The sequence below is a fragment of the Plectropomus leopardus genome, chromosome 4 (assembly GCF_008729295.1).
Source record: "Plectropomus leopardus isolate mb chromosome 4, YSFRI_Pleo_2.0, whole genome shotgun sequence".
NCBI classification, from domain to species: domain Eukaryota; kingdom Metazoa; phylum Chordata; class Actinopteri; order Perciformes; family Serranidae; genus Plectropomus; species Plectropomus leopardus.
Genome location: NC_056466.1, coordinates 23,172,218 through 23,188,202, shown reverse-complemented (window position 1 = coordinate 23,188,202; position 15,985 = coordinate 23,172,218). Strand labels below are relative to the sequence as shown.

The following is a 15,985-nucleotide window of genomic DNA, read 5'->3' as shown; positions in this document are numbered from 1 at the left end:
TGATGTAGTTACCAGCTTGAGTAAGAAGTGAGCAGTTGCGCTGTTGAGATTTAACATTAAAGGGACCATTCGCTTCCTAAACTGAAAACTTATATTTTCCTTTTTACTTGCAGTGCTATGTATCAGTCTTAATTATTTTGACGTGAGTTTCTGAGTGTTTCGGGTATCGGTCGTATAGATGTCTGCTTTCTCTATAATGGAACTAGATGGCACTCAGCTTGTGGTGCTCAAAAAATACATTTGAAAAACGTTTCTTTCTGAAGTAGGCCTGCACCTGCCAACAGTATCACAGAGCAGAGGGAAGCGTGTATGTACTGTAAGCACCAGTGCACTAACAATACAGCTCAGCCGAAGAGGACGGCGTTAATGTTTACGTCTCACACTGTCACGAGCACGAGCCTCTAGTCCATGCGTAGACCTACGACCTTCTGCATGGTGATGCAAATGGTGGTTGTAGCTCGGTAGAGAGAAAGTAGTAACATGAAACCGGTTACAAGAATAATCTTTAGCAACTGGAAAAAAGACATTGTTGCTGAATTTTTCAAATGCATTTTTTGGTATACCTCTATATATGTTTTTAAAATTTTATTATGTCCTATACGGCCTAATGATTTAATGCCAGTGTCATTCTACTCTACTTGTTACCATGTTGGTATTATTTTTAAACAGGCCACTAGATGGTGCACTGAGTTTGTAAGATGCGAGCACAGACTTTATATAAAGATGGGCGACGTGCCCCCACTAACCACCGCTATGCTTAAATGAGGTTAAAATTGCTGAGATGCGTTGTTGCCCTCCTGCAGTGGTGATATCACTGAGAGCTGGATTCTGCGTAGTAGCGATATTGGCATTGGGCTTTGCCGATATTGGGGGAGTTCCCGCCAATCATGAGCAGCTCCGTTTAATGCAAGTGCATGGATTGGCTGTCACAGCTGTCAATCATGGCAGAAACTACCCCTTTTGTATAATTTGATAACTCATTGAAACTGATCTTATCATAAAAACAAAAACTTGAACAATCATCAGGATGAGAACTAAATTAAGTGACAGAAACAATCTTTGAGAAACATCAATTTGGCGTGTACTTTGAGTTTTTAGTTTGGCTTATGTCCTGGAGCGGCTGGTTCTACGACCTATACTGCAGTCAGACACCAGGGGGCGATCAAGATTGAAAAGTTACACTTTGGGGGAACATCCATCTTCACGTAAAGTCTATGGATGCGAGCGCTGCAGAATAAATCCTGCATTCAAGTTTATGCAAACAAAGGTTTTCTGCCTCTTTGTTTCTACATAGGTGGGGTACATTCCTTTAAAATCATATTCGTATACCAGAATAAAATGTGAATCTTGGGTGATAAAGCACAGTGTATAGAATTGAGACATATTTTCTGCCCTATTCCACAGTTAACAAATAATCTAAAAAATACCAATCTTAAGATATTCATAATTTGTGACCTACCTCACTGTCGGAGCTGCCTCCTGGCTCCAGCAAGCCTGCTACAGCTGTGAAACTTTCCGTCAAACTCCAGCTCATCAGGTAGGGCAACAAATACACACACACTTGTTTTGTTTCCTACCTTGTCATGCAGCCCATATAGATAACCTCACATATAGTATTCATGCTGACACTCATAGAGGGTCTCATGAAAGGTGGACTGATAGAGCTGGATGAATGTTAAATGTTTTCACCACAAGAGGGCGATGAACCCTTTCTGTTGGCTTCGCAGATAGATACTATTGGCTGACCACACTGATACACCGTTCAAAGACTCTACACTTGGTGGCAGCAGAAGCTGATTCATGTTTAAGTTAAGAGAGCATCTTTAAATTCTGTAATTTTTATTTTCAGAAAATAAGGATTTTGAAGACTTGCATTTTTCACATCAGTGTGTTGCTTTGCAGAGCAGATAATACTAGTGAGGTGCTAAATATTACATTTTGAAATTTCTGTGCTGGTCTTTGATCATTTTCTGGTACGTTCTCCACCCAGAAGATAAAGTTAAAGATAAAGTCGATAATGTTAGATCAAAAGAAAGCCTTCTTCTTACATAGCAACAACACCTTACTTACATTTATCTATAATTAATCCTGGATAACATTAAGACTTAATCTATAAGTGTTTCCACATTGTGAATTCCCAACAGCGGTCACTGTCAGCAGTGCCTTGTTAGTCTAAATTGAACAATTTGTCTTTCATGACACAGGTTTGTGTGTTTGCCTTTGCTTCAGGTATTTACCTAGTTTATTGAGGGTAATGATGATTTTGCCCCTTGTGCAGCAGTCTCATTGTAGTTGCTGGCAGCCTGGGCTGAGGAGAGAGGGGGAGGGCTCAGCCGTCTGAGTTCCTCTGGCTGTGAGATCAAACACTGGTGACTGATAGAGGATGTGGGAGCATAAAATGCATCATAATTCTTACTTTGCTATAAATATTTTTGCCATTTATATGTCGATATTTGCTTGTTAGAATTCCCTTTTTGGTTTAACCAACTGCCGTGTAGTGGTTGAGTTCGATTAGGGTGGGGCCAGGAGGGGTTATACAAGGCCAGTGGGGCATTGACTGTGGGGAAGTGATTGTCAGAAGCAACCTGCTGTGAGGCTGTTATTTTTTTCTGTGGTTTCTCACCTCATTTTTTGTTAATTTTAAGTTCTTCCCCTCTGTTTCAGTTGTGATTTTTAGTTAATAAAACCACCACCTTTTTTCTGCACTGGCGTCTTCCTCCTTCCGTAGCCGTTCCTCAACCTAACATCCTTTTCACTTAACTCCAGAGCCAAGCACGCACTGAACAAACGTACGCGCCAGTTTGAAAAATTGTTACCAAAGTTAATTTCATCATGTACAAAAAACATGGTTGTCGACAAAAAACTGCAGCATGCGAAACGTGAAATACAAAGATGCAAAAAAGTTCAGATAAACTTTTGAACAAATAAGTACAATTTTAAAAAGTATTTATAATTTTTGTAAATGCAGTATACCATTACTCTGTTGTTAAATGGACATTACATTTGGTGAAGGGCACAGACTTAAGAGTATTGACTTGTGACTTGCAAAGCAATGACCTGGTCGCACCTATGCCAGTAGTCTTTGGTCTTCTACCATTAGCATGTTAAATTCAAGTGATGGGAGACAAAATCAATAGCAATGGCTTTGTGCAAGATTGCATTAAGAGGATTATCTGAAGCTTCAGCAGAATAAGTTAATCAGGTAATATAGTTATATGATTAATATCTGCTCGATAATTTAAGTTACAGTCCTTTCAGTGTAAAATCCCTTAAATAAAGCAACAAGAAAACAAGATTTATTCATGATATTCAGAACACATCCCCATTAATATTCATGTTTATAAGTCAAATTATTTGCTAAAAATACATAATAAATGCTAACTTGTAAACTCTACATTGTGTCAGATTTTAGGGTGCATCACTGAAAAATGCTACAAAACTACTTTTCTATATTCTAGTTATATGATATGTATGTACAGGACAAATGAAATTCCCTCACAGCAGGTTTGCCTCAAACTCCACAGTTAAATGGATAGGTTGGACTTTTTGAAGTAGGGTAGTATGGGGTACTTATCCACCTTACCTACAGTAGATGGTGGTCGGCACACCACACTTTGGGGGAGAAAGCTGGAGTCTGACAAGGAAGCTAAGCAGTGTGCTGCAGTGGATGGGGTCAGCAACAAAATGTATTTTAGCCACCTAAAATAATCAAAATCCTTAACGTTAGTGCTTTTTGACCTGGAACTAAAGCTGTTAAACTGCCCTCTTCAAAGCCATCTAGAAAAACAATGATTTAACATTGCTGAACACAGGAGCACTTTGTCTGCTGCTGCCTCCGTCAGTTAGTTAGTTTGTGTTATTGTGTGACTTTGGTGTTTAAAAGGGTTACTTCAGATTCACCAAAGTCACACAATTACATAAACGTAGTAACTGTCGAGGCAGTAGTAGACCAGCAGCTCCTGTGTTCAACAAGCTAAATTGTTTTTATGAATGGAGTCTGGTGGCTTTGAAAAGGGCATAAACCTAACTGGAAATGAGCTGGTTAATGGCTTCCCTGTTGGAACGGACTGTCTGATGGGAAGGTAAAGCTCTGAAAAATACTCTCAATACAGAATGACATCTGTTATAAATGTGGTAGGCAGGACTTTTTTTAAGTGGCTAAAGTTTTGCTACTGCCTACATCCACAGCAGTACATTGCTTAGCTTCTGTGTCGGACTTTAGCCTGCTTCTCCAAACTGGTAATGCGCCAACTGACATCTCTTGATATAACTATGACCTCATTCAGTCCCACTTCAAAAATCAGAACTATCCCTGAGACTTCAACAGGTATCTAACTCACGCTTCCCGAGGCTTTGTGACAATAGAATAGAGAGTCTGCTCTGCTGCTGGAGGATGGTTGGCACCCTGAGACCTACTGACAGAGGAGTAGTCACAGGCGAAGGAAACGCTTTTATCCATGTCAGAGAGTTCATTCCCGTTTGTTGAGACACCCACAGAGTCCATATGGAAATTGACGCTGGCATAGTGGAGCTGCTCTGCTGGAGGGTTGACGATTGCATAAAGTGATGGCAGCGCGTCTCCTGAGCTCACCTGCTGGTTCCGCATCTGTATGTCCTCATAGTGATGATTTTCCTACAGTGGAACAAGGGGAACGGTGTGATAGATGCAGCCATTGTACTCATATGCAAACCCATAAACACACACACACACACACCTCTGTATTATGGTGAGCGTTTGTCGTCTCCTCTGATAAGTTATCTGCAGCGCAACACCCTGAAAGTAACAAACATTTGACAGTTATTTTTAACTGTCTGTATTTAAAGTCATTACAGTTGGAATCATGTGCAGCTTTTCATTTATGTCCCTAACCCTTAAACATCCTGCTTAACTGTTTGGTGGAGCACATTTTTAGTCATAGCATCTCGCACACACAATAAAGTTCATATAATTTCTAACAAAATATGCTCTACCAAAAAGTTGACTTGGCCTTTTATGGTGAAAACAGTAAAGCTAAACTGATGAAATCAAAACAGACTATTTGCTAAGAAATAAAAAAAAAAACATTCTGATCATTCATATTTGTTGTTACATGACTCATTTGATATTATCCATTACTTATATGATGAAATATTTTTGTAATTAGGATTTCTTTTTAACTAAAACCATGCCAAGGCACTGATGCAAAGATCATAAATTAAATTTTTTTTATGAAATTAAGGAAAAAAGGATCAATATTCACTGAAGTTACTACCATATATTTAATGTTAGTCCATTATATATTTGATGAAAGAAATACTATTTTTTCACAATTTCTGAGATATTTTAAGTACTGTAATAGTAAATATCTAGACTACATGCTTGGAAATAACATTAGTGTTGGTAACTTATAATTCTATGGTCACACATTTATATATACTTTGGCATGCTAACATACTACAAACATTTTAACAGTAAATGATTTGTAATTTTGATTTTTTTCTTTCTGTTTTAGCATTACCATAAATGGTCATCTCAACCGTTTGGTAGAGGCCTATATTTAAAAAACTATGAGGTCTGTTTAGAAACTAAACATGAATTTATAGCCCCAAGAACATACAAAATGCAAAGAAAAAAAATTCAATTGCTTTTTTCTTAGTGAGGACTTTTATGCAGTCATTCACCATTAAAATCAAATGATAGGTTTTGTGAATAAATATTTTAATGACTTCCAAGATAACTTTTTGCCATTGGAAAAGAGGATTCAACACAAGAAGAATGTTTATAAAATTACAAATTCATATTAACACTTTTGTGTGTATGTGCGTGTGTGTGTGTCTATGTGCCTCACCTTTCCTGGGGAGTTTGTGTCTGCACAGTACAAGTACAAGCACAAGTATCAGGATCAATACCACACACACGACCACAGCGACAAGCTCTCCTGCAACCAAGAGACGACAAATGAAGCTGTTGAAAAATGCATGCTCTCAGCAGAGTTTTATTATCTGCAGAGGTTTGAACAGTAGTAATCAAAGTTGGCACCCATTTTCAAGTGGTCCATTTTGTTTCCTGCACAATTTCTCTTTGGGTCTGATGTCTTTGTTTTGATTTCACGTTTTAGCTGTCAGAAGGTTAAAAAACACCAGAGGGTTAGAGGTGTGACAAAAAGAACAAACAAGATTACTGTATGCAAAACACACACACACACACACACACACACACACACACACACACACACACACCAGTATATGTCAGGAAGTAAATACTCACTCAAAATATGCAGGTGGATCTCAGTCAAACATGCAGTGGAACTGTCAGCTCTTTCTGTAACACACCAGTATGCACCAGTATCATCCTGGGTCAGTTTGGAAATGATCACAGCGTAGACTCTTTGCTGTTTGCCGTCTCTCAGAGAAAACGTGTTTTGTATTGTGTAACTTGAAGTGTGAGATGCTGTCAGATTTTTGCAGTGAGGGTTGTTTGACGTTGCTTTCCTCTGCCGTTGGATAGTTGCAGTTGATGGTAACAGAGCTTCCATGAAGTGCATTCAGGCTCACTGGAGGTTTGTAACCTGCCAGACAGTTCAAACAAGCCTGATTATGAAACTGAAGCCTGATCTTTGCACGTGAGGCAGCAAACGTAAATCTCATGGTCTCAGATTCAGTACCTGAAGGTTCATGTCCAACCCAATCCTGTCCCCACCACACACACACACAGTTTTCTGGTGAATGCACACAGAATCTGTCTTTTTCGTGGTGGTGGACATATATTCTAGTATTTTACTTAAAGGGATTGTTGAGATTTTTTGAAGTCGGGCTGTATGAGGTACTTATACATAGTGCATTACATACAGTAGATTGCAGGTGGCATGCTCCCAGTTTGAAGAAGCAGACAGGGGTACCAACATACTTTAGGCACTTAAACAAAGGCTTACCAAAAACAGTCTTTATCCATCTAAATGGACGCTATATGGAGAATATTTTCATCTCTTTACCTTACTGTCAGAAATTCCTTTCCTCTGGCACTATTACTATTACACAACTTATGTATTCTTGTGGATAAAAGCACAGCTGTGCTAAACACTGTATTATACTTCAGGTCAGCAACACTCAAAACTTAAGGCCTCTATGCACAATGGAGGTGACCAATAAATTACATGAATATGTAAAATACTTGCTTGAATCAAAATGATTTATACCTACAGTAATGCAAATATGCTACAGCTGCAACAGGTCTGCTACCATCATGATGCTCTGATGTGATGTTCATTTTGTATAACATGATCGGTGGATTATTTACGGCACAAAAGCTCAGAAAAATGAGCTTATTCCAAACAAAAACATTACCTCGCTTTAACGACATGTATTATTCACTATACGTAATAAAGCACTCACGACATAAAAACAACAGTTCGAAAAAAATAGATTAAAAATAACGATGACTTTAGCCTGCTTTGTTAGCACAGTATCGGGGTAGTTTGATCAGATTTGATAAACAGTAAAGAAGCAACCAACCAAATGTCAATAGATTCTGATTCAATATTGTTAAATCCTCAGTGCATGTGAGGGCATGTTATTACTGAGCCACGCCCAGTTCAAACCATCCAGTGAAACAGAGAAAAAAGGTGAGCTTGCTCCTGTGACATCACCTGCAGATGTTTTCAGTGCTTTAGAGAATATAGAGAATAGTGTGTATATACAGCATAACAACTCTGTCACTCATAGCGGACTGAGAAAATATCTTTTCATGACCTCTAACAATTACAAGTATTCTGAAACAGTTGCAGTTTGTTATGATGAAGCTTATTTTAACCACACAGTTTATATAACTGGACAGTTTATGCTTCATATTTAATAGACTGATTAAATGATTTGTATATAAAGTCATATAACTGTATCTTTTAGATGAATATTGAGTGAAAAGTACATTTCTACGCTGTAGTATAAATTAAGTATAAATTAGCATGAATAGAAAAATCTCAGAATTGTTTTCCAGTGCTGCACTCGAGCATGTCCGATGTTTGAGCTGCCAAATGTATGATTTTCTAGCCATTATTTTATTATAACATCCAACAAGCGAGCGCATCTCTACAAAATTATTTTGCATGATGTTTTACATACTTACAGTTAATGTTGCAATGTTCCCCTTCATTTCCTGACAAGACACTAAACTCACTGGATTTTAGAAAAATAGCAAAAAAAAAGTTATTCATCATAACACAGTCTACGAATTTACATCAAAATATTTTTTTCAGACTCATCAAAAGTAAACACAAACAGAGAAAACTGTAATTACCTGTTTTTGGGTAAATGATGACTTTTAGAGATATTCTCATTGTCTAAAGCTAAAATTCTCTCATTTGTCTCGACGTCAGTGCTGTACTGTCAGGACCACTGTCGCACCTTCTGTTTCTCTGTGCAAATATTAGTGTGTCAGCCTCTGCTCTCTAGCACATTACTAGAAATTTGCATTTGCATTTTAAAATGAGGATGTAAAGAGAGAGATAGTGAAACAGAGCGAGAATGGTCTTCCCCTCTGCTCCATCACCTGTTTAGATGTAAAACCCAGTACGGCTTTACTTCACAGAGCAACGTCCACAATGATTCTCTTATCATTTGATCAGAATAATTATAGTACCATATATTTATATGAAGACTGCAGATATTCTCAGTATGTGCCTAATACACTAATGTGTATTGTTCCCAGAGGGAGGGTTCGCAGCGCAATGGAATATTCAAAACTTGGTCTGAGGTACAATTGAAAACCTGTGTGAACATACTGTAGGTATGCCGGTATCATGTGTGCACCTGGAAGATAGCAAAAGAAATCCACTTTGATATTTCCTTGAATTCCTATTTACAAAAAGTGCTTTTATAGTGAGCCTCCTTTCCGCTTACATCTTAATTTTCATTAAAGCAACTGGCAATACAGTATATTATTGTAAAAACTCATAACATCACATGCAATCAACTGATTCAAACCATTCAGACCCAGGCTCCATTGTAATGGACATTAGAGCGTTATGTAATATTTAATACTTTCCTAAATTTCCACCAGGGTATACTATATGTCTTTGTATCAGTATGCGTCGCTAATACTCATCCCCCCTACGACCCCCAACGGTGAGTGCACTACTTACTTTCAGCTTTTCAAACTAATAAATACACTATAGAAACCAACAAAATGTAAAGAAAAGTAATATTCTCACACCTTTTTATCATATTAAATAGAAAAATAAAATTGTACACCTTTTGAATTCAACTTTCTCACAGAAGACTAACAAGGCTCAGTTATCGCTTGACGGCGTTTTACCAACTTCATTCAAACTCAACAGAAACAAAAATAACTCATTCAAACCATCTTGGTTACTCATGCTGGTAATCTAGCTACTAACTCCACTGTTCCAACAATCACCAGCTCTGGTTTGATTGAAATAAATCTCTAATTCACCAAATTAGATGTTAATAAACAAACATATTTATCTCGGGGCTCTCCCCTGGGGACCATTAGCTTTTAATGTTAGCAAACTTTAGAGATATATTACTGTGGAATTGACAATATGTGGACTTTTAATTTTAGCATTTATCACTATCCTGTACAAGTGAAGCCACAGGGGCTGCTGTTTATTATAAGTAACATAGTCTTATTTTTGACATTTCAGTGAAAATATCCATCATGGTAGACATGCAAAAAGACATTATGAGTTAATTTGTGCATAAAAATTCTCGCCTCATTTGTCATTGGAGAGCGCTAAGAAGCGAAATAGAAAACGAATGTCTTATGACTGGAAAAAAAGCTTGAGGATGAATTGGATCTTTTATGACACTTTTTAAACTGCTTGATAAAGGGTAGTCAGTGTTTTAGAGAGTGTGGTACAGCATGAATGGTGGAGGAAATTCAATTTAAAATCCCCCAAGCTGTTATATTTTTTTATTTTTAATTCTATATGTAAAAAGAAATGAAACAATACAGTCAATGAATAAAATACCACTGTGATCATATTTACAATGATTTAATTGCAGGCATGAATGATTGACAAGCTACTAACTCAAACAAATGAGGATAAAAATCAATAATAACAGCAGCAGGAACTATGTTTGTGGGTGTGTGATGGTGGCGTACACGTCAGAGGGTCCAGCGGCAGATGTGCTCAGTCTCCTGGGCTCAACAATTGCCTCTGTGCTGAAGCAGATTGTGGAGTACAGCAGATGTACGTTCTCGTTGATGCGCTGGTCTCCAGCCTCATCGGAGGGGCTGCTGACGCTGCAGATGTTCTCCTCGTACCTCGTCGCTGCAGGAGCGTCTTCTAATCGAAAACATTCATTAGATCTCAACCTATATGAATTTTCATGACTGCTTAAAGAATAAATTAAGTACAGTTCCCTTGATTTTCAGTCAAAGAATCATTTGGTAACAAATAATGTAGACAGAGACATACAAGCTAAATCAAGGTCACTCACCTTCTGCTGTATCATGTCTGTGTTTCCTTGGTCTAAAGAACCAAAACACCAACAGACCCAGCACTGCAACAGCAACAGCAGCCGCAGCAGCTGCCGCAATCAGGTACAGCTCATTTCCTGCCAATGGTGACCATAGAGCGAGGGGAAATAAAACATTAAACACCACGTGCTCAAAGCAAAAAACTATAAAAAGATAGAAAATGTACATAAAGAGTGGAGCCTATAGTTATATATCTCATATCTATTAACAATTTAAGTTTAACAGTTTGACAGAAATTTTTATTTAAAGGACCAAATTTAAATTTTTTTAAAAAATCGAAAATGCTTTTTAATTTATTATGATTTCTGATTCTTGCTTTAATTCAGTAAAAACATATGTAAATCACATTTAGTATTTGAATAGCAAAGTAGCATAAACTCTCACTATTTAAAACCTACAAAAATACAAATCTCTGAAAAGAAACTAGGTGACATTTCAGCATGTCACTATGCTTCACGCAGATGAAACCCACTTCCTGATGATCTTAAACCTTATATAAAACCTATTTTAAAATGTACGTAAAGCTCTGTTTTTTAAAGGTGATTTACAGAAAACAGATAGCATCTTTGCCCAGATTTTTTAAAAAGAAAATGTGACTTTTTTTGTGTCCTTTTTTTAAACTGGCTCATTAGATAACCTTTTTTGTTTTTTTAAACTAGCATGCTCCTCAGACATTTTCAGATTTTTTCCTGAATAAAGTGCTGTGTGTGACATTTTACCTGTGTGCACATCTGCAGGTGATGTGGACCATAGTGTTGTATTGATGGCCATCGCTGTCATTGTGTAAAAAAAAAGCCATATATTTTTTGTTTACATAAATAGCATGTGAAGATCTATATAGAGTATATAAATCAAGCTGGACATTTCTATATTACACAGCATTTAAATAACCTGGGGTTCGTTCTGATTGTTGCTGGTTCCTGGTGATAGTTTGAACTGTGGTTGAAACAGGAGGACTTGATTTGACCAGTGGAGGTTTAGGAGCTGCAGGAGCTGTCAACAAAAGATTACAGATGTTCAGGAAGGAAGAATGAACATGAGTTCAGTGAAAGAAAGAACAGCTAACTTTGACATACCTTTGTAGACTCTGAGCTCGATTTCTGTTTTTGGATCAAAAAAGTTTGCATCTATTTCACACCAGTAAGTCCCAGCGTCCTTCAGGGTCAGTTTATAGATTGTGATGTGCAGGATCCTTTTTTTTGTATCATCACAGAGTTCATATTTCCCTTTCTGCATCCCCTCTTTGCACATTTTCGTAGTGGTTCGTAGGAGAGTCTTCCTTTTACCGTAATCACCCTTCGAGAAAAACTTGGGATATTTTTCATACCCAGAGTCATATGGACAGGAGATGTGAACCGGTCCTCCCTCCTGGGCTGATTGATGCACCTTTGGTTGTTGGCATCTGACTGCTTTAAACAAAAATAAATACAGGAGATTATTGTTATTATTATATTTTTGGTCATGGCTACATGTGCAGAAAGATTTTGCTTTGTCTCTCAAACAATGTCAGCCTTTAACTAGATGCCGTTATTGACATTCCACAATCGTCTCTATCTAAAATGGCACAAAATATTCCCAGCAGTATAATAAAGGATATTAACACTTAACACTATAGCAGGGAGATCATTTCAAATCTGCAGCTAGAGTGTGTACTCACCAGAGAACAGCCAGACGCTAAGAAGAAGCATTTTCTTCATTTCACTCCTTGTTACTTCACCTTCGCTTTTCCCTGGAGTCCACTCGTTTCTCCACACTTAACCAACTTTTAAACCACTTCACTTAGTTGAAAACCAATCTGAGGATTTCATCCTTTTCAAGAGACACTACTGAAACACCACAGTGAACCAGGAAGTGTTGGAGTTGATCACAAAGTGTGGGAAAGTCACACGATGGCCTCTTTGCTCACATCACCTTCTTAGTTTCTGTCTGTTTAAAACTGTGTGTGTATGTGTGTGTGTGTGTGTGTGTGTGTGCTATATTGTGGGTGTGAACGTGTTGCACTTCTCTACCATCTTGTCAACAGCAAACAGACACATGGAAAATACAAAAAAAAAAACAAGAAAGAAAATCTAGTACACATTGTAAAATAAAATACAATGTGATTTCATTAAAACATTCTAAAATCTATTGAACATGATGTATAATTATTTATAATTATATAATAACAATAATATATAATTTCAGAGGAGTTATCTACATATTTCCAAGAATATCTGTCCTGCATGAATGTTAAAAAATGAATAAATAAATTCCAAATTTTTAAAATATCTATTGGATTTGCTGTTTAGCATTACACAGACTCCTACAGCAGAGGAAGGTACGGCTCTGAAGATTAATAGCACCCAGGTCAGACATTATGGTAGATTTTTGATTCATCTGTTGCTGTGTGTTTGATAGTGGAGTATGTAGACGCTGCAGTGCGAGGTGTGACAGTGCTGCAGTCTGTGTGTTTGTTGAAGCTAACAGTGGAGTAGAAGAGGCCGTCAGGTTGGATGTGAGCCTCTGATGAAACGGCCACGTTGGAGTAAACATCGTCTGAGTGGTCTCTGCTGGTATCTTGGTGCTGAACGGGCGGTGAGCTGTTAATCCTGCTGTCTGTGTCTTGATCCTCATTGGCTGTTGAAGAAGTAGTAACATGGTGTTCATCTTGTTTCTGACTGGATACTGTTGCATAGGCTGTGTCATGGTCTTTTCCTGTGATGATACATTGACAAAATTTTAGACCCCTGTGAGATGAAAACATTTTTTTAATTTCACTTCCTGAAAAACTATAAATCTTTCTGGTATAATGAAGAGAGGTGGAAGGTGGACTACTGCATGCAATTTTATTGTGTTTATATAAAACTTACTTAAAATGGTGCATTGCCAATTTTTGACCCACCTAACCAAACGGCTGATATTTTCTAGTAAGCTTAACATAACCCACGGGATGTGGGTTGACCTGCACATCAATATTAAAAAAAGTCTGGGAAAAGATTTTTATGTATGTGACATCATTGTGATGTCTACGAGTGGAGTGGTAACATGATGCGCAACACAGTACATGTGTACATTGGGCTGCACAATGTGGAGGCAACCTTTATTGACTAATGCACTCTGTAATTTTTTATTCAACTGACGGCCGCAGTATTTAATAATAATCCATGGGGTTGATGCTTGTGGTGGATCTTAGGGTGTTTTCGACAGTTGTTAGATCATCATGAGGCTGTTTCAAGGTGCTTGTTGTAGTGCTCAGGTCCGAGTGTTGCCAGGTCACTTCAAGGTTGTTTAGGATAGGTATTTTAAAAATATTATCATATGAATCTTTTAGTGTTATACCAGAAGATGCAGCCTTTCGATGCCTGAAGAATATTAGAAGGATAATCGCCAGAGCCAGCACTGTCACCCCGAGACCTGCTCCAATGTACACCAGCTTCTCTGAAAAAGAGACAACATCCTGTCTCAGTGATGGTGTGTCACACACACATACATATTTACACACAACCACACAGTTGCTTACTAGAGGATAAAGCTTTAAAATTTGACTTTGGCGCATCATCCTGAGGGTCCCTGTTCCCTGAAAAAAAAAAACAAAACTTATGTTAATTTTGTTCCTTGTCTCTCAGTCACGTTTCATCTGCTGTGTCAGAGTCTCATTTCTGTACTGTCTGTGTTGCAAAAAAGAGAAGATGTGCGGGCAGACTATGTTGTGAAATAGCGGCCATTTTCTTGCGAAAAGGAAATGGGACATAGGTATTCATTTTTTAAGTGATGAAATAGCAACGCCATAAACACTATTCATAGACAGCGCTCAATCAACTCACCCGGTATGACTGAGAGCCTCACTTCAATGTATGTGTCAACACCAACTCTGTCTATTCCACACCAGTAAGTTCCTGAGTCATTTTCCGTCAGACGAGAGATGGTCACGTGAAATGTGTTTCCTGTATCTTTGATACTGTATTTCCCATTTGAATCCTTCTTATTATTGCTGCTCCTTATTAGGACGTCTTCATTTCCACATGCTGCCTTGCAGAAATATTTGATGTTGGAAAATGCGAATGTGTGGGAGCAATGTATTGTGACCTCTCCTCCCAACATGCCTGTTACTGTCACAGCCTCAGTTTTCCATAATCCTGCACAAAACACACACACACAGCAATAGAGGTTAGATTACACTGTATATTACCAACTACTAACTAAATTAACAAAACAGGCATATCCTGTTCTTCAAAACAGTGGTTTGCAAATTTTAGAGGTTTTTGATCCTCTTGCCTCCTGGCCTCTTGACACAGGGTTTCTGTGAGTTGTAGGCAGTTTATTCTGTTTTGATTGTTTGATTGTACATTTTGTATTTTTTTAACCTCGATCACCATTTCATTCGCCCCTGGGGATTTGGGAAAGGCTCCCCTAGAAGTGCACGCCAGTCGCACCCCCACAAATTTTCGTAGGGATGGCCAGATGGGGCCAGTGAAAAGCGTGGCACACCAAAACTAAAAGCCATAACTGAATTCTCAGGAACTTTTTAACAGGAGCTGTTAAAAATATATCCGCTAGTTGAAAACTTCGTCAATATGAAGAGCTAAGAAGTGGCAACCAGATATACTTTGTTTTTTTATTTTACAGTTAACATCACTAACTATCCAATGTGTATAGACTGTGACTGGTACAACATTTTGAGTTTCACACCAATCCTGTTTTAATGTGTTATGTATCCGTATAAGCGTGTGTTGGGCAAGTCATTGCTCTTAAAATAGACCTGTCGTCCTTTTTATAAAAAAAAAAAAAGAGAGAGACAAAAATACATTGGAAATCATTGGATATCTCCAGGTGAGATTTTAAGGGATCACCAAAATTTGGCCTCAATTTGGAGCGTTCCTTCCTGACAAGCAATACCGACATGAGCACAGATGAAATTGTCCCCATTTGAAGCAAACAAATCTCACTGACAGATCTCAAAAAACTCCAGCTCACTTAGAGTGTTTTAAAAGTCAATGAAATTTGTGAAATATGCTCAAAAGCAACAGCAAGAAATGATTGGGAGTCAGAGGCAGCTTCTATGACCCTTTCACAAAATCATGAAGGTCAATTAAGAAAATGAAAACAAAAAACATTCGCCTGAGAAAGCTCACAAACACAAAGACACAAAACATTTAGATAGAAGCAAGAGAAACAGCGAGACATAAGTAATAGTATCTCTGTAAACTTACCTCCCAGAAGAAAGGCCGAAATGAGGAAAATCATTGTCATGTTGCTTGTATGATTCGTACGTCTGTCACTTTCTTTTGCCCGTTCTTTTCTCACCATAATTTCATGTCTTTGTAATTTTCTTCGGTTGAAGACAACTCTACACTTATCTTAGGTTCCTCTTTGTTGTTGCATTTCCTATTTTTAGCCAGCTTCCTCTCTCGATATCTCCCCATCAAACCACTTAAACCATGTGAGAGGCATACCAAAACAACTCTCCCGTCTCCTGCTTGTTTAAATGTTAAGAGATCAGTAATGCTTGCAGGTCAGTAACACAAGGAC

General features: G+C 37.9%; 1 protein-coding gene across 1 annotated transcript; it reads right to left on the bottom strand.

The window, feature by feature from the left end:
• Positions 1–12,666: 12,666 nt before the first annotated feature.
• LOC121942485 lies at positions 12,667–15,881 on the bottom strand. The gene is made up of 5 exons (XM_042485702.1): positions 15,667–15,881; positions 14,281–14,592; positions 13,977–14,033; positions 13,796–13,894; positions 12,667–13,171 (listed from the first exon to the last, which is right to left on the bottom strand). Exons 1-5 carry the CDS (start codon positions 15,761–15,763, stop codon positions 12,825–12,827), a joined length of 912 nt encoding a protein of 303 aa, XP_042341636.1. The 5' UTR covers positions 15,764–15,881; the 3' UTR covers positions 12,667–12,824.
• Positions 15,882–15,985: the final 104 nt, after the last annotated feature.